Below are 24,625 nucleotides of genomic sequence, written 5' to 3'. Positions count from 1 at the left end.
GTATTCTATCACATTTCCTTTCAGTGTACACCAGGCTAGTTGCAGCAAATTTGTGCAGTGTCACTGAGACTCTAGTTGGTTTGGTGAAACCAGCTGGCCCAACAAGAAAAATTAAAAATAGTCAAGCAAGCTGGAGGTGGAAAGCATAAGAAAGCAACTTGAAAAACATGCCTATCACTACCCCATGAGGCTTTAAAATGTGCTGGGAATGCAAGGTAAAGAGCTCCCCAAATGCAATCAGGAGATTCAAATCAGGATTGAGTTCTTTCCTGAAGAATACAGCATGCATTTGTTTGCTGATTAGCTCAGTCCTTGTATTAAGAGTTCAGTAGTGGTTATGGGTCTCTTTCACTAAAACTAGAAAAGCATTTACAGGTATGTATCGGCTGCTGGCTGCTTCTGGATAATGGCACAGAGTTCAAATCATCCAGCTACCAGGAATACCTGGGGGCAGTCTCCTGTCATCACAAGACAGACTTGTGCTCCAGCCAACATAACCTTTTTGCAACATGCCCTGCAGACTTGGGATGCAGAACAGCAGCTCTGGCAATCTTTTTGTATATGGGAGACTTCAAACAACACCTTGTAATATGTAACTGCATAAGCAGGTTTTGGCATTTATTTCACTGTCTTGTGAAAAAAAGGAACATTATTAACATTTTTCAGCAAAAAGAACAGTGCATTTTCAAGTATGCTCTAGGTGTGCATGTCTATATATATATATGTATATGTATATATATATATATATATATATATATATATATATATATATATATATATATATATTCATGCGTATACGAAAATAATCTCAAAGGGGGAGGGAAATATCCAGAAACATGAAGAAACTGTGTGACAGAAAACAACTGCAGATATGTCCAAATAAAGCCTACCTCTTGTGTAATGCCTTGATGCTCTTTTGCTTTCCAGGGAATACAGCAGCACTAAGCCAAAATTTTTGCTCTCTTCTCCACTGCCTTTACAACTGCAGTTTCTGGCTTAGTCAAGCTTTCACATATATTTGAAATGATTATTCAGTGTCAAGCACTGTTACATAGGCCTTGTAGTACAGAGTAGTTCTGCCAACACCGCTCTTGTCCATTTTAGTTGCTCAGTCACAGCCCTGATTCCTGGCAAAGATGGTATTTCAGTTGCAAGGGACCTACAACAATCACCTACTCCAAGCGCCTGACCAGTTCAGGGCGGGACAAAAGCTAAAGCATATTTGTCAAAGGCATTGTCCTTTGCCTTTAATGCCTCTTAAATACTGACAGGCCTGGGGATCCTGAGATGGCCCCTCCACTCCCCCAGCATGGCAGGGATGAAGCCCACAGGGGCAGGATCTGGCATCTGCAGGGCTGAGCTTGCCACTACTGCAGTGAGTCTGTGCCTGCCTCACAAGCAGATGGAGCAAGGGTTGTCCATGCCTGGGAGTGCTGAGCAGCTGCACAGACCACTCCTGGGCTGCATTCCCCTCCATCCATCCTGCTGGCATGGGGGATGTTTCCCAGTAACAGAGAGCGTGGGCAGACAGTCATTCCCTGGCAGTACACCCTTCTGTGTGGTGTATCAAAGCAGCTTGAAGTTCAACAGCAAGGGGAATCCAGGGTGGCTTCCAGGGAAAAGGAAGTGTTCAATGCCAAGTGGGGAGTGCACTTGGCTGCCTTACACACAAAAGATTCCATAAATGCTGTAGTTTTGGGGTCTTTGGGGGCTGTTACTTGTTTGGACTTTGTTTGTTTGTTCATTTTTACCAATCACTGACCTTTGCATTTGTCCTGGTTCTAGCTTGGACAGAGCAGTGTTTTGTAGCAGTGGTGAGCAACTGGATATGAATTGTACACTCTGCTGTTCCTATTGCTGTTGTTACTGTTCCTTATTTCACTGCTGTTTCTAGTAAATTGTTTTTATCTCAACCTGTGATCTTTAGCTCTGTGTGCCTCCAGCTGTCATTTCCACAGGGGAAGAGAGGGAGCTGGAGGAAGGGTGAGAAAGCTCAGTCCTCTGGGGCATTTCAGCAGGAATACCATTCCTAAACCATGACAACATTGTAGAGCTGAGCTGCCCAGTGCTCCTACCCATCTAGATCTCCCTGCAAGGCCTTATCCCTCAAGAGTGAACAGCATCTCTCACTTTGGCATTATCAGCAAACTTGCAAAGGGTGCATTCGGCTCCTGCATCCAGACCACTGATATATACATTGAACATAACTGGGCCTGTAATTGAGCCTTGAGGAACACCACCCATCACCAGCCAGAATTTCACTGGTGGTGAAATTCTTCCCTTTCACCACAACCCTTTGAGCCCTGCCCTTCAGCCAGTTCTAGGCTGAGCACCTCATGCTGTTGCTTGTGATCACCAGAGTATGTACACAGGAAGTATCATCAGAGGTGGGGCATGCAAGATTAGAGACCAGCAAGGCAGGAAAATGAATTATAAAGAGGGCAGGGAAAGGTTGGCTAAAAGATGTGACCAGGAAGAACATGAGATGCACCAATGCTCAAGTGGGACAGAAACACCAGCAAGGGTTTAATTTAAGAAAAGGGAAAGGAAGAAACACAGCAAGGGACTGCTGAGGAAACACATTTCACAGGAGTGGCCACCTCTGCCAGGCAGAAGACCCTGACAAACCCTTGCAGTGGTCAACAGTGAAACCTCCGAGCACACACAGCACAAGGAACATCTGCCCACAAAACCCTGCTGAGCTGACTCTGTGCTCAGCTCACCACTGGCACGAGAGCTCAGCTGGCAACAAGGGGAAGCAAACTCATACTTCCCACAACAGTGCAGGGCTGCAGGCCCTCAGTGCACCAACTGCATGACTTAACTCCAGGCACACTGTTCTGCACAGAGAAAGTGCCTGTTCCTGGAAACAGTGATTCTGTTCTTTACACATTGAAGCCAGCTGCTCCAAGACAGAAAAATCCATTCACCAAGAACAAGACCACCCTAGTAGGAGTGCATTACAGTAAGATGGACACACAAGAAGCAATGCCAGCTCAGAAAAGTTTTTGCAACAGATCCAGAAATAGGACACACCACCCTTCTGTTGATTGCATTGGCAGAGTCACTCACTGCAGCACCAAGGATGCAGTGGGACCCAGGTGTGAACGATGGGCAGCGAGCAGACTGGGGTGGGAGTAACAAGTGCAGTGTGTCAGCAGAGTCATGGGTGAAAAACTTGGTAGGAACACAGGAGGTGATAAACAGCAGCAACACCAATGACACCACAGAAGGACCTAAAGGCACAGCATCACTGACCTTTCCATGCAGATCCATCATAATGTGACTGAACAGTCAGGTTTTCTGTGTAGGCTGCTAGTTGGTTGCATTTACCAAAAGCAGCAAATGTGACCAGGAAAATCAGTTTCTACTGAAAGGTTGATGCCCCTTTTCCAAGACGGCCTCACAATATTTGCTTCAAACCCTTTAACAACTGCTGTGGAAAAGTTAACATTGATAGAAACAGGATAAAACTCCAAATTAGGGCAGATTTACAAGAGCTCAAACTGCAGGTACAACGTTTTCTTCAAGGCAGCTTGTACATTCCCAAGTCATGCCTCTGTTACCTGATATTTTATATTACCAAGTGCATGTTTGCTTTTCATTACAGTTGTAACCCAGTATTGGTACTGGAACAGAAGTTAAGCTTGATGACAGCAATTCTGTATCAGCTGTATAAATACTCTGAAAAAAAGTAAATCAAGCCCAAAAGAAAGCAAATGTACTGTATCCTGAGAAGACTAACTTGAATTCTATGTTAAACATAAATACAATTTTAATAGCCCCGTGTTTAGTCATTCAGCAGTACAATAAAGAATTACCAAATACAAAGAGAAATTTCACTTTAAGTCTGTTTTTATTGTGATAACATTGTTCCAAACACCAATAAACATTGCACTGAAGTGAGGGTTGCTGTACCCAAGACAGTCCAGTCTTAACAAAAACCACTGCATTGGTATGATCACAGATTTGACATTTTAAACACACTACCTTATTAGTGATTGGGTTGCTTAACAATCAAGTATTCCACATCTTCAAGATAAAATTGAAACAAACGACTGAAGAGAGTTTTCCCACCCTCAAAATAAACCAACATTTTAACTTTCATCTGGAAGTAATTAACACTGTAAAAAAGCCCCAGAAATTCCTTTCTATTTAGCAGATTTTAACTCTGAAAATTAAAATTTCTTCAGGCAAAAGTGACACTTTAAAGGCATCTCAAGTTCTCCATCTTACCTGTGATGTTTCACAAGGAATTTGCCTTACAGTCATTTAAACAACTCGTTCATATGACAGCTTTTTCTAAAACACTTGCATGAAATATTAACATGAAATTTCATCTCTTTCGTGTTTACCATAAACGGATTCAGAGTTTGCTTCAGACATCCCATAATGGAGTTGACAAAAGTGTTAGAACTTTTCCAGTTGGAAAGAAAAAAAAGGTTTTTGGAAGGCATATACTGATGACAAAGTTAAGAAGACATGAGCCAGGATTGCACATGCACTTGTATACTGTTGGGAATGAAAGCCCAATCTTTTGAAGTACAAACATGCTTGGTACAGAAAATAAATTAAAAAAATTAAATCCAGAAACACATACCCTTTAAACTGCTGATCTTTAAATCATTACAGAAATAAGTAATGTCCAAGTCACTAACAAGTTTTGAATTGCAATGTTCCTTATTTACTCCCAGACAGGTGTCATTGACTCAGCCTTTGAGGGGTTCCAACGCTAAGAGGATCTGCATCTTCAACAACACAGTCTTTAACAGGGGTGTGCGTGTGCCCACAGCCAGGCACACTTAGAAGTTCCTCTTTCACAGAAAGAATGATGTAGCTTGCGCTAATTTTACATCAGTATAGCACAACTTGTTCTCAAACATTAGTTCCAGGCCACTTCTCTCCACTAAGGTAACAAAGGACAGGCTAATGCATAATTCTTATTTACCCCCCTCCACATTAATATTGTGGCACAAGCCCACAGCTTGATAGCAACGAGATGTCTGCACTAGAGTCAGTAAAGTGCCCAGCAGCCCCAAGAACACAGATACACAATGACAGGCCCCATATTCTGTCCCTAAATGGGGTTAACAAACAATCTGAAAAGCTTCAAATACAAGCCAGAGTTAGAAAAACCAAACCCCCTGCCCTACTCATATCAGAAAGACTCAACAACATTTACATTTTATCAAAAAACAAGTATCAAACTGTAGCTGTTACAGAGAAAAACAAATCTATCTTTTTAATTAAGCAACCTTTTGTACACTCCTACAATGCAAAGTGACATGCTTAGCAGAATGAGGAGCTCTCAACAAAACTCACACAACCCCCATTTTCATACCAGCTGAAAGCATATGTATTTGCAGATATACCTGATACTATTTTCCACGCTTTTCATTTACTCAAGTCTCCACCTTGAAATCCACAGCTTATATTTATGATAGTCTGAAAAGTTGAAGAGAATTAAAGAAAAAAAAAAAAAGTGAAAGAAGAATATTAACCAAAAAAGACACAGCGAAACCATGGAAACAATATGTCCCATTTGGGAACTCATCATGGTTTCATATAGTGCTTTTATTTTTAGAAAAGCTGTGTAATACCAGGGCTACCAAGAGTAACCTTAAGCATGGTAAAGGAATTTTGACATCCACAAAAAGACTGTTTTAGGAAAGGCTGCTTCACTCCCTTTATGCAAAATAGAATCTTTAGATAGAATATTTAATCTTGTAATTAAAATACTTTATTACGTTGGATTTTTATTTATTAATTTTAAAGTATTTAAGTGACTTAAAAGCTCAAATCACATTGATATTCAAAGCACTTGGTGATCATGAAAATTTTAATTTCTAATAAAATCTATGGGATAAAAGGTAAGAAAAGAGAAAAAAAAAATACATGGAATGATGTTTGCAAGCTTCTGACATTGAAAAAAAATACAAGAAAAAAAAACAGAAAAATACCCTTTGAGTTGGATGCTGTGAAAGGATTCAACTCTCTACTTAAAAAGACTGAGTAGACTGGTAACCAAGAATCACAGACAGAAGTTATTGTTCCCACAATGGCTTTCAAGTCACTGACATGCATGATACACCATGACAGGTAAGTTTTTTTATCTCACTCTCCTTCTCCTGCTCTGAAAGAAATTCCAGGTTGATTTTGCTTGCCTCCACTCTTTATCCAGTGTTTTATAAATATAGGAATACACTAGAATTTTATAATGCGGGAGGAAAAGTAATTTCATGTATATAGTGATTTAAAAATGCTCCCCCCAAAGCAGCTCACCAATTGTCCATAGCTAGCTGATGTTACATCAGAACTGAGGGTTAAGACAGTCTGACGATGGAGAAAAAATACTCCTGGAGGGGTGTAAAATTCTCTAAATGTATGCTTTTGCAGGTAGTAAAACTGAGTGATCTGGTGTTTAAATGACTGTAGTTCTTAAGCCCTTTGGCCTGGTGGAATAACATATAGTCTTATCCAAAAGAAGTTAAATGCACTAATTCAACTTAAAAAGCAGCCACCTTTGCCTTTAAGTACTTTTGGAGAAAGAACAATTAGCTGCTTTTATATGACGATAAACACAAGAAGTGGAATGCAATTTGTTCACAGGCTCTGAGTAGAACCCGAGGAATGAACAGCATGATGTTTTCAAATAACCCAAAACTTCTTAAAAAAAAAAAAATACAAAAAAGGAAAAAAAAAGATTCTGCTCTGCAGCATTTAACCATTCTCACAGCTGGAACCTCACTACTGAATTTCATTTTCTTTCAGCTACTGAAAACCTGCAATACAGAACTCTGGAAAGACCTGCAGTAGACAAAAAATTAAATACATAATTTTTTTAGTATTGCAATTCCCTGAATATAATCTATACATACATTTTACTGGCCTACACAGCATACACACATATATGCATTATCTCTTTGCTGAAAAAGGAAATAAAAATGCCAGTTCCCCAACTCTTACAGAAATGTTCCAAGATTCTTCTTGATGAAAATTTAACATGACACAGCACAGCCTGAAAACAACAAAAGCCATACAAGTGTCTGAAGACAACTTTCATTTTAACAAGCTCATGAAATAGTTTTAACATTGTGTGTAAAAAAAAGTAATAAGCAGAGTTAGTTTGAGCGTGATTTGTACAAGCCCAGTCTTGTACATGTAACAAAAGGCATATTTACATTTAAAGAGGGATTTTTATGTCTTCAGAATCTGCCAGGCTAATAAGGTCTGTACATTTTCTGTATTCTAGCTGAGAAAGAACACAGTGGTCTTAGGCTGGCTCCTTTCAAAAATGGCCTAAATGCTCATCTGAACATTAAACCACATTTTTCATTAATAGGTCTGACATTCCATTTGGCAGTTTCCATACACTTTTTGGCTTCATTTTAGAAAATATACTTAAGACAACTTAAAAAGGATAATCTATGTTTACAATAAGGTCCTTATTTGTACTGATGAAAATGCCAAGTCATATTTTACCTCAGCATTTAGTTGCCCTGAAGCACTTGGGTACCATGACCATCAATGACAGGCCAATCTCAAGTGCCTTAGAACAGGTATATAATAACAAGCAATAAACAAACGAACACAAAAATCCACACACCCTCCCACAAAAAATAGACAGTAGCTTTGCATTTTCTTTGTTTTAAACCAATGAAATTAAAGTGATTTCTTTAGTAAGACTTACGGTACCAATATATAAATTAGCATCCTCATTAAGAAAGTTCTTCACATTTAAACTGAAGTTGAGTAGCTCAATATGAAATTCCTTTTCCTGATGAGAAGCACTCTTCAGGCCAGGTCATCCATATTAAGGTCAGGGAGAGGCTCTCTCCAGTAGCAAAAAGAGCTGAATTCTGGGCACGGAAATGCAGAACTCTGTTCTTTATTAATCAATGGGAACACGTATTCCACAAGCTCACTTAGTCTGTAATACCTGTATTAAAGGAGAAGAAAGACCATTATTTAACAGTCTAGGTACTGTTCAGCTGTAGCCAAAAGCATCTTTAGAAGTCCAGACCAGAAAGTTCTAGTCAATTAAGGCCCTACTACCACAAAAGCGATTTTCAACTCTATTTTTCCAATTTTTATTTTTAAAAGTTTCATTCAAGTATCAAAAGCTGCAAGTCCCTGGCAAATAAGGTTCTGCACATGTCATATGTAAAAGGAGATCAGTCATTGTCGTGGTTTGACACGGAAAGAGAATTTTTCTGGAAGAAAGAGGTCAATTTGGATGTTGACTAATTGAATGTGGACACGCCTCTGAGAACACAGAGGGGTTAAAGCAGAATTCCCAGGGAAACTCGCTCTCTTTGGTTCCGCTCAGCCGCAGTGCAGCCTCTCCCCTCCCCGGCCGTGGCTGGGTGGGGAGGGGAAGCCCCATGGCCTGAATGAGGTAGGGCCAAGGGTGGAGGGATTGGAACCAGGCTGGCCCCTGCAGATGGAAGAAATCTGGGATGTCTCCGTTCCCCCCTCTGCCAGAGTTTCTCTCCCGAGAGGGAGAGAGAAAGAGACAGCGGCAGTCCTGTCAGCAATTTCACCGCGAGGAAGGAGGAGCGGGGGGAGCTGCAAGGTGCCCAGTGCGTGGGAGTTGCTGGATGTCCGGGCATCGAGCCATCCCTGGGAGTTTGGACTTTTAACCCTTCCTTGAGAAATGAAAGCTTTGTGAATTTTCCTTTCCCCTCCTCGGTTTGAAAGAGAGGAAGAGGGACACCTTGGACCCTGGGATGTTAGAAGGAGAAATTCTAGATGGGAGGGGGACAAAGAGTGGCTTTTGGCTGGACTTTTCCATGTTAGCCACAACCTGAACCAATCTTCTCCTCAAGAGGGACTGTGTTTTAGGAGGATGCCAGTGAGTCAAGAGACCTGCTTCAGCTGGGAAGAGACAGAAGTGGAGTGGACAGAGAAAAAGTTAGGGGGTTTGTGGTGGCGCCCCCTTGTCCTGGAAAGGAAAGAGAAGAGAAGAAGATCTCTGTTCTTGGACCCTCGGCCCCAGGGGAAAATGGGGGGACTGTGGTCCCAAACAATGAAAAACTGAACTGTTGTTTTCTCCCCTCTTGGCAGGACATCCTTGAAAAGAAAAATCCTAAAAGCAGTCTGTCCATCCATGCATTGGTGGTGAGAGCACTGTGCATGGAAAGGAGAAGGGTCACCATGGCAAACTTTTCTCCGGGCGGTGCCATGTGTGACATGGAAGCACAGTATGTGGAGCTGTGTTTCTTGGGGGGTCTGTGGCACAGGAGAGACTCTGTTCCCTCTGAGCTGAGTATCAATTGTCTGGAGGGTGGAAACCTGATTGGGGTCCAGATTGTGTCTCATTGTGGTTTGTTGGAGTTGGGTGGTGGGGGGAGGAATGCTTTGCAAGGTTTTAATTTGATCTTTGTGTGTTTTTTTTTTCTTTTCTTCCTTTCTCTTTTCTTTTGTAGTAGTAGCTTAATAAAGTTTTTTTTTTTCCCCTGTTATTAAGCTTGGGCCTGCTTTGCTCTGTTCTAGATTCCACTTCACAGCATTCAAGGGAGGGATCACATTTTCATGGGGGCACTGGCATTGTGCTAGTGTCAAACCATGACAGTCATAACTGCAATTATTTTATAATCCCATTTCTAAATACTTTCTTTAGCTGAAATAACAAAAATGGTCTTACGAAGATTTGTTTCCCTTAGTCTGCTCTTGGATCAGTTCACCCTTTGGATTCACAGTAAATATTCTGCAGTCTGGAACTCCCACTTGCATGTAGGCATATACATCCTGCAAAAGCACCAATACAAGTACATGGTTCAACATTTCCTTATTGAATGTGGTAACAAGCAATTTATTAAAGAAATGAGAAAAACCAATCCAAAAAGGCTACAGTAAAACTGCCCCTTAAAAAAAGTCTCCAAACAACAGTGAAAAAACTCCACCTCCAAAACATACACACATACACTATAAAAAAATATTCTTCCTGCCCTGAAACCCTTAATTCCTGTGCCCAAGCCTAGGACCACAAACATGCACAAAGTCTGGACCACACAACACCACTCCCTGTGACAATACTCTTCTTACAATACCCCTCTTTCTCTCACTTAATTACAGAAGCACGGAGCTGCAGAGAAAATACAGGAACCATACAACCGAAAAAGGGATTCAAGACTGTAAAGCACTGAATTAATGCCCTTAGGTCACAAAGCAGTCAAAAATACTTTAAAAGAATTCAGATGGTGGCACATATTCAATAAACTGAGAATACTAATGTATCTTTGCAACCTTTGTCATATAAGCAGTTGTAGCAACTTTTATTTAAGGTATCTGCATGTAGCTTTTCCCAATCAAATCCATAAAAGCAGCAGCGTCCCATTTTAATAAACACAAAAAGAAAAGCCTGTTTGTTTTGCTTCTGAAGTACATGCATTTTAACCATTCAGTTAGAAAGGGGCACTTACATTTGGCCTGTTTCCAAAAGCAGCATAGAAAGGCTGTTTACTGGGAGCAAACAAATTCTTGATATCATTCAAACATTCGATTTTGAACTTCTCAGGCTTCTTTTCTATCACTTCCCTAAAATAAAATTTCAACAGTCAAATTCTAAATCATGATTTGATAGAAGGTATTCTCCTTTCCCCATTTATCTGGTATTTATATTCTCATTGCTTCTTGTTGCTATATAGACAGTGTTAAGTAGCTCTCCAAGAACAATACAAGAAACAACCAAACATTCCCTCTTTTCCAAATCCTACAGTAAAGAAAACCAGGTGAATACTGTGCACAGGCTAAGTATAAACAGCAATGGAACTCCCAGCTGTGAATGCAGCTGTGAGCTGCTTTTTTGTAGCTGACTATCTGAATCAGAAGATCTAATCAAGTACACTTAAATGTACTTGTTAAAACTCCTGCCTCTGACAAAAGTGTGTAAAGCCCATGACATAAATGCTGTCATTGCTATCCGTGACAAAATAAAACCCAAATAACCAGAAAAGCCCAACAAAATGTAAACAAACAAAACCCCCTCCACAAACAACCAACCCCAAACACCTGTCCATTATTAGCTCCTCCCATCAAGAACAGGTAGACTATGGCTGGTCCAAAAGATCAGCTGAATTAAACCATACCTAAACTCCATACAGTTTTTTTAAGCAGCTGTATATGGAGTAATCCCAACATCACAAGATCATTTCACATGACAGTCTATATTCCCCAGATTTTTTTTCTTTTCTCTCTACCTTCTGTAGTGGCAGGGCACTGCAAACCTTGAAGATATGCTTGAAAAAGACGAATATGTACTGATATAAACAGAATCTAAAAGTCATCAGTCATAGACTAGATGATTAAAGAGAAGTTCCTCTTGGACTGATATGCTGTGTTTTGTAGTCACTTCTAATGTGGCCACAGGAACTGAAGTATACAAATGAAATTAAGACAAAACTAAGTTTTTAAATGACCACTAGAGGGACATCAAGTCTCAGGAGCAAATATAGTCCAGTGGAACATTTCGTTACAGCGGCAGTGCCAAATACTTTTAATCTTCTCTTTCTCTGAAATGGGGATGGAACTGATACAAGAAATCCCACAAGCTTACCTATGAAAGGCAGAAAACAAACTGCTGGGGGACAACATGAGAGGGCCCCTAGGGAGAATTGTTCCTTTGTCGTTCACCCAGTGCAGGTATCCTCTGGTGATATCTGCCATCCCAATGGCACGGGCAGAACAGTACAGGAACTTGTAGCCATTTCTAGAAAATAAATTACCAACTTAGTTAATATTTCTGCTGAACTTTCTTTGCAAAGGTAAGTACACAATTATAGCAATGTCCAGAGGTACTAGTTTAGGTACTGAATTGCTGCAGAGCCCTTCACACACACAAGGAAAAAGCTTTTCTATTGTTAAAAGAATCTGCAAGGCATGTAGTAGTCTAATACACGACTTAATCAAAACTGGGAAACAGGAAGTGCAAACAGAATAGGCATGATAAAACTCAGAGGACACAATTAGATGGACTAGACAGTGTTTAAATAAGTGCCACATTGGTTTTATTCAGCTCTTTTCAGCCCAGCTGTAGGACGACAGCAATTATTTAAATTATCTGCATCATGAAATAATGGGTGCCAGATCTCCTGTCTTTTTCAGGCTGTTGGCAGAATTTGCAGTGCAGAATGAACGATGGGTAACAACAAGCATTCATTAAATCCCTAAATTCTTCCTGCAGATTTTGTATGTTAATCTGTTACACAGATTTGTATACAGTTACTGCATGCACAAAAAGGCTTTAGTGTTTATGTGCATTTTCAAAGACTTGATTCAATTTGGCAAATAATTCCAAAACTGCTCTTCTGTTATGCACTGAATAAACAAAAAAATCCACCCCAAGCCACCCAAACAAAACCCAACAGTAACACATATTATCTCCCATGACACACAAGGGGCCAACAATAGATTAAGACCCCAAATATTTTTGTAGAAAGGAAGACTACTAAAAAACAAAGACAGAAAGTTGATTATTTTAATATAATTCTGAAATTTCTAGCTATCGATAGTCCTCAGTTAGCAAGTATTATTTCCGGCATCACTGTATTTTTGAAAACAGTTGTTCCACAACATAAAATCTAAGCTATGGAGCATTCACTTGGCTTTGGAAGCAAACCCATTAAACCAGAAGACACTAATGCATTGGAAGGACACTACCTAGTTTTAAATTTATGCCATATGATATTTCTGATAGGCTTAGTGACCAACCTGAGTTGGTGGAAAACACACATACATGTTTGAGAAATTATTTCTATTATGGTTCTCTTTTGTATTCATGAAAATATTACACAGCATTTTTAGAAGCTAAAATGCAGAATCCCTCCTGAGAAGGAAGCTAGTAAAAGTGGTGACTTGCATTCCTGTAAAAGTATACATCTGTGGAAAGAACTTAGTTTCATTTGTGTATGACACAAGTTGTTCACTTCCCAGCATTTTGACCAGTACATTTTAATAAACTGAGTAATTTTAAACAACTGACCAATTACCTATACATTAATTCCCATATTCCAGAAAATCCTAATTGTTTCATAGATTTCATACTCACTCATTTATGGAATGATAGAGTTTTGCAATGCCCTGATGAGTCCAGTCCTTGCCAAACTGAGGGAGGATATGTCCCAAAGCATCAGACCTAAAAGGAGAATCAAAGGTACCTGATGCGTGGTATGAGTTTTGTTAAAGACAACCGTTAATGAACACACAATTTAGAAAGAATATTTACAGAAATATTTCTGCAGAAGGTCCTAACTATTTATTAAGAGAATTAATAAATAGTCCAGATAGAGAAATTAGTGGGGTCATACAATACAAGTCCGTTTCCAAGTTAACCCCTGGCTGCTAAATCTGAAGAAGTCTAATAGAGGGAACAATCCCATGGTAAATGTTATCTTGGCATTATTCTTTTAAAATGCATTTTCTAGTTTTCTTTAAAGGCAGTACAAATTAAAACCAAAGAAACATTATAAATTAACATCCTTTAATAGTTATCTTACATAAAGTTTCTTTACCTTGTTTTGAAAAGCAGGATAGGATCAATAAAGCAAGATTAAAAAAAAAAAAAAAAAAAGACACAAAGAAAGAAAACCCCCTAAGATACTTACTTGGTTATTGTTCCATCAATGTCTGATATTATTATTTTATCATTCCAGTTCCAGAGGTATATTGTTCCTGCACAACGGCAAGTCCCTTGATACTGTGTTGTAATGCTAAATACAACATCATTAGGGCCATCTCTGAGCTTCAACTTTGCCTGTAGAGTAAAAATAACTGAAAATGTAAGTTGCCCTCCCTCTAAAATTTTTATGACTTTAGAATCATAAATGAGCTGCACAAAATGGCTCATATAGTCTTCCTTGTCTGTTTTGATTAACTCATCAAAAAGTGAACCATGGTTTAAGACAAGCAGTTTTGCTGTCCAAGTCTGTTTATGTCCACAGTTCTTGTACTGCCTACAGCAGCAGGTTTTTCACCCTCTGCCATTTTAACTCTGGCTACTACAGACTTGCAGCACTATCAAACTGAACTCCTGGTTTTACCATAGGATACAAACAGTATCTTCTACTTAGTGGATGCTTTCCTCAAAATTCTCTCTGATGAAAATCATACATTTAGACAGTAGCAGAACTAACTTTTAAGTTAAGTTAGACCACAGTGAATAAACTGCACACCAATTTAAATGTATGCTATTACACAGATGTGAAGATCCCAGGATATCCAAACTGCAGAGGCAAACAATGCCACTTTTCTGGCAACATCTTTATATAAAGTTTGCCTGTAGAACTTCGTAAGAAATTACGAGTTTTTAATCCAAACAGATTCTTAAAAAAACACAACAGAAAAAAAATTAACAGAAATTCCCTGCAGCTGCCTACCCTTGCACAGGAATACATGTTAAATTTCTTTTTAAAGAAATGTTTTGAAAGATTCTTAATCATCCTACGCACAAGACAGGCATGTCACTTACTATCTGGTCTGAAGACAATCTAAGTGACTTCTTATAAGATGTAACGTTCCCATGGGGTGGATGCTCTGCTGGGGCAGAATCCATTTTCAGGGATTCCTTCAGCTCCTGGGATGCTTCATCACTAGAAGAATCATCCTCTGGAGGCCTAATGCGACATCAACCAGAATAAATGTAAGCTATATAAAATTCTTTTTTAACGGAGTAGATGCTTATGCCAGAGTAATTTATGCTTATGCTGAGGATTTGCTGCTACCTGATAGCACAAATTAAGGAAGTCCATGGTCTAGTGAATGCCCAGATACATCCAGTACATGCCAGTAAGCAAGTAAGACTTAGAATGCCAGTACTGGTGGAACTCTAAACATGACTATTCCCAGCTGGCTCCACACACAATGGGTTTTGTAAAGACATTGTTAGGTGGTCACTAATACTGTGCTGATGAATTAGGTAAACTGCAAATGAAAAGGGACACTGAATGGGTAGCAGTGCTTTGTTTTTAAAAAAAGCTGCCTATGGCATTTAAACTGTGGGTGTTAGTGGAGTAGCTCACCTTTTAAGGTTATTCACAGACTTATTTTCCTGCTCATTAGAGATTTCAAAATTAAAAGCAGCATTTAGTTTCTCTGAAGTATTAAATCACAATATATTTAGTTCTTTAAATCTTTAAGATACAAACATTTAAAAGTACCTTTGTAAAATCATGCAAGAATATGCATATACATAATAAATACTCTAGAATGGGAGAGTTCTGTGCTAAGCACTGATAGCTGTCTACCACAACTTGGGCAACATGTCCGCTGTGATTAATACTATTTTATTGTTTCAATTATTTAATGTTACAAAAATTCCACATGGTTTAAATTATTAATACAATATTAGGCCTTCACAAAAGAAAAAAGTGTTACAAAGTGTATCAGAAACAATATCACTGTATTTACAGAGTAGTGGCCTGTAATGATAATAAAATAAGTAAAGGTTACTATGTATGTATTTGTTCTGTCAGTTCTGTTCCGATATAAGAAATAAACAGAATAGCATGTAGGAAATAATTGTAGTCTATTTGTAGCTCCTACAATGTTTGCTGCCACGTTATTTGGTTCCTCTTCAGTAGCTTACAGGAAAATGTTTCTCCCCACAGTACATTACTACTGAATTCTTCATTCAAAAAAAGAGGGGAAAAAAAAGGGAAAAAAAGGCACCATTCAGTCCACAGATAAGTCTTCAGACAGGAACACACCTACTATTAACTTGCTCTTTTATAGTTGCTGGCAGTTCATTTGGTCTTTGCGTCTCAGTTTTCCCCTCTTTTGCCTCTGGTATCTAAAGCAACAAGATAATGAAAAACATATTGACATTTTAAGCATTTTAAACAAATCCAAGTTAAAAACAGCTACCAAAATAGTACATAAACTATATTAAGTCTCAGAATCACTCTTCTATATAATAATTTCTAAAATTTATTTTTAAAAAGGATACTTATGAAGAAATTCTCTATTAAAGATTTTTCTTATTTCAGGAAACAAAACTCTGTGTGCCAGAAATTGGGAACTGCTAGTTTAACATGATGGATTTAGCATTAAAAGGAGCTGTCACCCTTTGAGCTTATAAATCACTGTTTTGTGGGCAAGTCAGTTTAGGGCTCATATTCAAGGTTTAGAAAGCTTTCGTCTAAAATGGGGTGTCTCAGTTTAACTATTATGCAGTGCAGCACCTACTTATGTGTGTGTACATTCCTAAAACATACTGCAGTGACTGAACAGCAGCTCTAATAACTGCTTATGGCTTAGAGGAAAAAATTTTAAGAATTATGTGCAGCAGGCGTATACATTAAATTTTGTTGACACAACTCATAGCACCAGGCAATGATGCAGTATTTGAGGCTAAATAAACAGATACAGTTACAGCTACTGCAACATCAGCTGGCCATCAGTGACACTGAGCTATATGAGCAGTGTTTTGAGGTACTTCTGACAAATAACTATTTTTTTTAATTTAAACACCTAACAGAAAAAAATTCGTAATAGATCTCAGCCACCTGCTTAGTCATGCCTTCTTTCTTGCGCCAGAACCACCACCTTCCAGACTTCTTTGGCATCTTTTCTTTGACCCAAGACTCCACAGTAGCCTGAAAAATTAGGTATGTTTTTAATTAGTATATATAAACAGAGATAATCAGGTGTTACTACATACAAAATTTTCAAAGAAAGTATTCATGTATCTCTTTACCTTTGGTAAACTCTTCTGAAACACCTGCAAACTCAGAATCATTGGAGCAGCCAATGCCCAGTTATAATACCTGTTTTAAAACATGTTATTGGTAAGATATTTTGTAACAGATCAATAAATATCAGCATGAAAATCTTGCCTATGTGTTGATAAAAACATGTATTTGCTGCCAACCAATAACACTAACATTTTCTGCAAGCAGAGTGATTTTAATATATGCAATTCAACATCAGTGGCAGAGAAAAAAAATCTCACTTAAGCTAAAGCCGAATTTAATGCAAATCTTTGGTTCAAACAGATTCACACAAAAACTGCAATGGAAGCTGAGAAATCTGCTCACTTCAGAGACCAGACCTGAAATGGGATTTTCTATGACCTAATTACAAGACAGAGAATTTACCTGTTATAAATCCGTATTACCAAATTAGGATTGTCTATGAGTCCAGGGTTTTCAGCAAATTCATGATAAGTAATAATATGTTCCATGAATTTTTCTGCAATAGAAAGAGATTTTAATTAGAAAGTAATAACATAAAATACCAAGATGCATGATTAGTTTACATCTAGGAAAACCCTGTCTCTGCTGATCTTGCAGCATCACTAAAATGTGCTAATTGAGGCCTACCTGTCAAGGGTCCTGTGACTGCTTCCTCCCTACAGAAAAAGCCTTGGACCACTTTAAAAGTCACATTAAAATGACATTAAGAAATCAAAAGGGGAAGTATAAGGAGGAACTAATTAAGTTCAAAGGCTGGAAAAAGAAAGTCATGCTTGTCCAGACAGGTTTTCTTCAAAAATATGATGGCTGGTAAGGTGCCTACATACTACACTAGAAGAGGGGGAAGGGTGATGCCAGCTTTTCAGGTTTGAAAAACTACTACTATCACTAAGTAGCATTTTCACAACTAGTTTTTATATATGTTTGCAGAAATGTATGATTCAGTGTAAGACCCCTGCAATCAAGACATCCTTTTTTCCAATCAAATCCAGTATTACTACCATGTTACCACAAGAACACTCCTGAGTCCTTATTAATAAGCACCTAAATGTCATTTAATGTATTAGAGACTGGATGATCATTTAAAAAAGTAATGTTGAAACACTGCAGGATATGTCCATGAAGATTTTATGCTCCTAAGAGCTCCCTTAAAAATACATAAAACTTCCATAATAAATAGACTAAAGCATTAAGCAAGAAAAATCACCTAGTAAAAATCTACAGGTTAACAATCATTTAGGACAGAAGTAGAGCAGAAAACACAGTTCAACACAAAGGGTTTTTTATCACTTCAAAAAAACAGAAAAACAAGAAAAATTGTCAAGCAATTATAAACAAGATGAATTGTTAAGATTTACATAGGGCTAAGCAACCAGGCACCAATGTAGTTGGTCAGATAAATAATATAGAGTACAAAAAATGAGACAGAAAGCTTCTCAAGACATCAAGTATCCTTGATTAATATGAGGTTCAATTCTGCTAGCTCTGCTTGGCAAATCCTTGAGAATTTTAGAAAAATGAAAGACTTTCTATTCTCTTTTCTCAATGTGACCATAAGCCAAAATTTATTAAGCAGGAAATCAGAGCATTCAAGCCACTTCATTTGTTTAGCTGCTTGAGCTCTATTCCTCTTTATGTTTTAGTCTTTCACATACCTTTAGAAATCTCTCCATTTTCATTGAGACCTCCACAAAGTGAAAGTGTAACATCAGGCAAGTCCATAGCAGAATCAGACATGCACTCTGTACCACTATCAGCAGCAGCACTGCCCACTGACTGGGGTGACTGGGAACCAGAAAGGGTATCTGACTCTGTCCACTGCCTGAAGCCAGGATCAGAATCACTAAAAGAAATTGAAAAGTATTTTACTTGCAAAAAAACGTACAGATCTTAGGTTACAAAACACACACTATAATTACTCCCCCCAAAAAATCTTGCTTTTGAATTTTTACATCATTTCACAATATTAATTTAAAACCAACCTAACAAAAAACCCAGTCACACACACCCCACACCAACCCTTCAGAATATTGTCAGACTGTTTCCAGTTCTCCAAACATCCCCCTCAATTGCATTTCTTGCCAAAATTGGATTCAAATGAAAAAAAATCCTCTACATTCTACTTCTGCAGAATAATCCTGTGCTCCTCAATCTTTACCAGAAATTTGTAAAGTAAGAAGAAGGAAAAAAGGGCACTGCTTTCAATGTTTTTAGAACACTATCTGTTGCAGAATGTACAACAGAAAAGAAAAATGCAGTTTAAAAAACTTAAATTAAATGTCATTTAAATCACATTGTCATTCAAGGCTCAAGTCACTAGTTCAATCCACTGAAAAGTTTACAATATGGCTGAACAAGAGTACTGGTTCAAAGGCAGTTTGAATGTACTCCTGTGTCTGCAGAACATACAGGTTCCACAAAGAGGAATATTCTCAGTAGTCACCTCCCATGTGATCTTTCAATGTGTTTCTTGTCAAATTAGAATTTTCACAATGAGGTAAGTACTGAATACTTCACAAAAGCCTAAAAACCTGAAGTCAAATTGTTTTTATCAGAACTGGCACATAAATAAAACATGTAATGACTCAGGTCATGCAACTGCAGAATTACCCAGATTTAGAGCATTTTAAGTCAAAATTACCTTTTGGGAAAGTACAGTGCTGCAACTTCAGGTTCCAAAGCCTTTAGGTCATCCAAGTAAATATCATCAGGGCCTTGATGATGACTTCGCTTGTGCACCCCTGTTAATTTTAACAATTAAGATTACTTAGATGAAGTTACTCAGACATGTTAAATATAAACATAACCATGGAAGATTCACGCTTATTTTTATGATTTTTAAGTTCCAGAGTTTTCATTATAATTTCAGTCAGATAAAACTTTAAATAGGAAAAACTGAAAAGGCAAATTTACACTTTTCCACTATGACCTCAAGTTTGGTAGATCACACTGAGGGCAAGAATCAAGACCTTTATTCCACACCTTTCTTTTTTGAAGGAGAGTCAGTTTTTGCTGTTGGTTTTGTTTCTGGTAAAGGATCCATCAATATTCTGGACTGATGATCAACATCCAATGGCAACGGAACTTGCGGTTCTATGACTGCAGACGCAAGAGAGTCTTTAACATCCATCTGCTTAAGGAGAGGATGAGTTCTTGGCTCAGGTTTCAGTACTGTACAGACAGAATCTTTCACATCATCATCGTCTTCAACTTCATCAGAGCTGAGGATAACCCTAAAATGAGTCTTCTCTGATGGAGTAATGGTAGCTGTTCTGCAGTGTTCCAGCTTTTCTTTCTTACTTATCTGAAAAACAGAAGTCTAGTCAATTCTTTCACTTCACTTGTTTGTTTTACTCCATTCTAAACATTAAATTTGTACTCATGGTACAAGTTCTCATCACACAAGGAAACCAGAAAATAACTTAAACAAGTATTGTAGTGACATAAAACATGTCTCACCATATTAGCAAAGTTCCCTGCAAAAGAATTTTCATAGGAGCTTATTTACAAGTTCAGTAATGAAACTGGCATAGAGAAAGTACTGACTTGACCAAACCACAGCAAGGAAAAAGTGTAAGTGTGGATTTATTACCAGGGCCTCTATTCAGATACCAAATTTACTCTTATCAAGGCTACAGTTCCTCTAGAATGAAACAGAACTTGCTCTACAATAAAGAAAATTAACTTCTTAATTGTTTCCTTCAGGTTCTAACTAAAATTCATAAAATTTCTGACTTTCACTGCTAGATTTTCTGGGATTACTTTGTTGAGCAACTTCTGAACTCAACAAAGCAGACTCTCTCTGCCGGCCACAAGGGGCTGCTACTTCTCCATTTCAGCTGTATCTGAACAATGGCAGCAAATTTCCAATCCTCTCCTAGGACAGTCTTGAATACGCCAAAAGTCAGTTACAAAGTTAGAGACAATAAAGACATTTACCTTGGTTGATTCTGGAAATCCTCCCCATGTCCATTCCATGTGAGATTCAGATCTGAGCAAGCTCTCAGCAGGCTTAACTTCTAGTTCTGAATCACTTTTAGGGCAGACTTGCTCAGAGAAAGGGCTACCAAATCAATAAAAAAAAAAAAAAAAAAAGGAAAAAGAAAGCCAGTGTTTAAAATGCATTAATGCATTTGTTGTCCAGCTACTGTTGGTAGAGTTTTCAACAGCTTAACAGAGCTTCAATTATTTGGCAACATGGCAAGAAGCCCAGGAGGGTTTTCAAACGGTGAGAAATTAGGTTAAAACCAAAATCACATTAAAGACATTAAAGGACTTACATAGTGATCACACTAAACAGATTCCTCTGCTGCATCTAAAGTGCAGGAATATCTCTCCCCTCAGTCCATGTTCCAGTTTTCAAACAAAACAAGAACAAATTTGAAGGGTTTATCGAAAAGTAAGACAGAAAATAGTTTTGAGTTCCTTACCTCTGTAAAAATACAGCATTTCAGCTTGCTATGCAGAGACTTGACTAATAAAATCTTGCAAACATAACTCACAAGTGCACAAAACAACATCAATTCCCAATGCAGGGAAAAAACCGTTCAGAAGATAAGTTAGGAGGGAGAAAAGAGATTACTTAGGAACTTGAGATGTGTTTGGACTACATGATGTTTAAAAACCCATCCTAGTTTTCCTACACTGGTTATTATCCATAAATCAGAAACAGACTTCTAAAATTTACTTCAATTGAGATTACTTTCAAGCCAGAAGACACCCCAAAAAATGCTAAAAAGGAGTGATTTCAAAATCCTTTTGCACATAGGATCTTAGAGATTAAAGGAAAACTCAAGGTTTTGTCTACCCTTCCTTGAACAGGGCAATTATATTGCATATTATAGAAATGCTGCTCTTTTTGCACTTTGACATTCGTAACATATTATGGTTTGGTTTATACAAACAAACCTCAGTATTTGAACTTAAACTGCAGGGACCAGAACTGGACACAGACCTCCATGTGTGGCCTGAACAGCACTAAGAGGAGAGGGATAATCACATCTCTTTCTCTGCCACTAATGCCCCATGGATGCAGCCCAAGATCCAGTTTGCCTTTGCTGCTGCAGCTGTGCTTTGCTGCCTCAGGCTCAGCTTGCTGCCCCCGAGGTCAGCCAGGCTGCTCCCAACCACACAGATCTCAGCTTGTACTGGGCTTTTTGGTTGTGTAATCCCAGTACACAACTGCACACTTTGTCTAGCACCCAGTCACAAATTACAAGTGCAAACACATCTCTTTGGGGCTCCCTCTCCCATGAAAGGCTGGGCCAGATGAACTTTTGAGGTCACTTCCAATTTGGGTTCCAATGATTTAATACTGAAAACTTTAAAGTAACTCCCTACAGGTATTTAATTTATGAAGGTTTTTTTTGCATACAAAATTCCTGCAAGGATTAGTTATGTAATTCAGCACCATATATCACACTTTCTGAAGGTTTGAGGAACTCAGGTTTTGTAGTATCATACAGAACTAAATCGTGATCACAATTCAGATTACAAAAATAGACATTACACAGATCACAATCCAGACAGTAAGAATCCCTACACCTCAAAAATCCAAGATATCAGGACATTTAAACATCTCTACAATAGTGTGTTGTCATCTCAGTTGACTTCCAGCCTTCATCACTCATGGACACAAAAACAAAACTGGCATTTTCTCCTCAAGTTTTCCATTAGCAATGTCATACACGAATGACACTTTCTGTACTGTTCAAAGGGCTTGTTTAAAGTGACACACTGATGAAAATACATGTATACCTTTGTCTTCAGGAAGAATATAAACTAACTTTCCCTACATGTCAAATAATTTATTCCACCTACACCACAAGTCAACTGGAAGCTATGCACAATATGAACTTGTTTCTAAGTCTATTTCTTAATATTCAGCAGCTCCTGCAAAAGATTGAATATTTCAGGGCTTTGGGACCCTAAAACTATTCTACTTCCCTCAAAGCAGGTTTCTCACTGTCCTTCTCAGGCAGAAGTGTTTAGCAAAAAGGCCCATGCTTGCAATAGTGATGTAGTTGTGCCACCATTGCCTGTTAAAACAGGAAGAATACTGATGGTACCAGGTATCAAATAGTTAATGGTTATGCTTTCCATCTTATTATATCGAGTAGAGCAAACAAATGTCCTCATGGGAAGGACTTGTGCTATTTTCTCCCTTGAGCTCCCTGCAAGGGTTCTGAAGAGCAAGACAACCAATTGAACTAAGTTAGTTAGCATTTTCAGATCTCCAAAAAGGAGGTTATTAAAAACTCCCATTTCTCTTCCTCTGTATGACAGCTACATGATAAAATATTTCTTTGATAGCTTAGGAGAAATAATTTTAAGAAAAATTCCTCTTCTCCTAGATGGCTTGTGTCAGAGAATCCCTGACCCAATATCTTCCCCAAAGACAAAAAGGAAAATTTCCAATTTTTCTGTTGAACTGCAATCTGGACAGGGTAGCTTTTTGTTAAAAACAACCCCAGAACTGTGAAAAACCTAGATACCTCACATGAGGCACAAAGAAGTTACTAGATCAGACTGGCCCCATAATACATAAATGAGAAGAGATGTATGAATTATCTCTCCCAGATGTGACCTGCTAGTCTATGTTAACTCAAAGTTTTATAAACTGAAAATGAGTATCAGCCTCCATTCTACAGTCATCTGGGTCACATAACCCACACAGCAACGTGTCAGTCCTAAGGGTCAAACACTGTGACTGCTTTTCAGTCACAAACCACAAACCTTTGGGGAACATTTGAAGACTGCATCTCATTAAGTGTAATTGAGGATGTGGTTGTCAGCCCAAAACATAAAAAGGAATGATAATGGGATTTCCTGCCCAACTGCTTCTGTTCATTAACAAGCTAGGCACTGGGGGAATTAGCAGGCACCAAGCATGGCGTGATACATTCTGACTCCACTCCACTGAGGCCAAACACCTGAAGAAGAGAGATCATACACACTTCAAAAAAATATTGGTTGAAGAGTTCAGTATGAGTTGAACTCTTCCATTCTTTACCACGTATTGATGCAGAAGGACAGGTGCCTGTGCACTGAGCAAGTAACAAGCAAAAATGGCCATCGTGGAAGGCTGACCAGTAATCCTCACTGACCTTGTGAATATACCTGCTATGAGGCAGATTCTCGCATCGAAGTGAAAATCAGTACAACTAGACACTTGCCAAAGAGTTCAGATGAATCAAGATACTACTTAGCATGCTATCTTTGTGAGACATTTATGCCCTCTCCTGTATGTCCAAGGTTCAGGAAAAGTACAAAATTTACGTCAAATACTACCACATATGCACTAAATGCTTTCTTATGCATATAGAAACTGAGGTTAGAGTGATGAAATCCAAAGTCTGAGCCTTGAAAAATTACCAGCTGAATGCAAGAGGAAGAGCATGAACATCAGAAACTGAAGAATGTACATACAGAAGTACCCTGGTCACTGAAAACTGACTGGCAAACTCTATTATGCCATTTTTAAGAATCCACAGTCAACTGATGATGATTTAAGACAAAGAAAGATAGTAGAACTCCAGCATATCCCCTGTTCTGAAGTGGAGTATGATTCAATGTTAGGATCTGGCTTTACCTTGAGCAATTTGCATTACTTCACACAGTAAAATGTACCTTAACATACTCATCACTTTTGTGCTCTGGCAGGTCAAGTATTGCGTATGCTAGGGTGAATCATAGGGAGCATACCAGCTTTCCATACCCTTCTCAGCTTGAGGGAATTTTATTAACTGTATTTCCTCTCTTTAACAGTGAAATTTTGTAAATTTCCCAAAGTTTCAGATTAGTATTAAGTGTTGCATTTGATATCACAGAAGTTGGGCAAGTCTGATAGTTTTATGGATCGGGGGAAAATGAATAAAAAGGCATAATAATCTTTATTTATAATTACTCATCTTTACACAAATGATGACATTACA

General features: G+C 38.4%; 1 protein-coding gene across 5 annotated transcripts in view; it reads right to left on the bottom strand.

Annotated features, from left to right (window-relative positions):
- Positions 1–5,821: 5,821 nt before the first annotated feature.
- Positions 5,822–24,625, bottom strand: part of LPIN2 (lipin 2) — a 42,488-nt gene continuing 23,684 nt past the window's right edge. For 3 of the 5 annotated variants that reach the window (XM_021551575.4, XM_021551574.4, XM_085571976.1), the window contains 15 exons: positions 20,631–20,754; positions 19,674–19,995; positions 19,333–19,432; positions 18,347–18,534; positions 17,094–17,187; positions 16,694–16,763; positions 16,503–16,592; positions 15,705–15,787; positions 14,468–14,612; positions 13,605–13,753; positions 13,049–13,135; positions 11,558–11,710; positions 10,425–10,539; positions 9,647–9,750; positions 5,822–7,939 (listed from right to left, as the gene is read on the bottom strand). In XM_021551575.4, coding sequence (XP_021407250.2) covers positions 7,795–7,939; positions 9,647–9,750; positions 10,425–10,539; positions 11,558–11,710; positions 13,049–13,135; positions 13,605–13,753; positions 14,468–14,612; positions 15,705–15,787; positions 16,503–16,592; positions 16,694–16,763; positions 17,094–17,187; positions 18,347–18,534; positions 19,333–19,432; positions 19,674–19,995; positions 20,631–20,754 — 1,969 coding nt within the window. In that variant the 3' untranslated portion in view covers positions 5,822–7,794. Of the gene's footprint in view, positions 7,940–9,646; positions 9,751–10,424; positions 10,540–11,557; positions 11,711–13,048; positions 13,158–13,604; positions 13,754–14,467; positions 14,613–15,704; positions 15,788–16,502; positions 16,593–16,693; positions 16,764–17,093; positions 17,188–18,346; positions 18,535–19,332; positions 19,433–19,673; positions 19,996–20,630; positions 20,755–24,625 lie in introns of those variants that run through there. The other 2 variants (XM_085571977.1, XM_085571978.1) reach the window with 2 other exon arrangements.

Source organism: Lonchura striata, chromosome 2 (genome assembly GCF_050655825.1).
Source record: "Lonchura striata isolate lonStrDom1 chromosome 2, ASM5065582v1, whole genome shotgun sequence".
Classification (NCBI taxonomy): Eukaryota; Metazoa; Chordata; class Aves; order Passeriformes; family Estrildidae; genus Lonchura; species Lonchura striata.
Note: the sequence above shows the minus strand (reverse complement) of the source record. Positions and strands in the feature narration are given on the sequence as shown.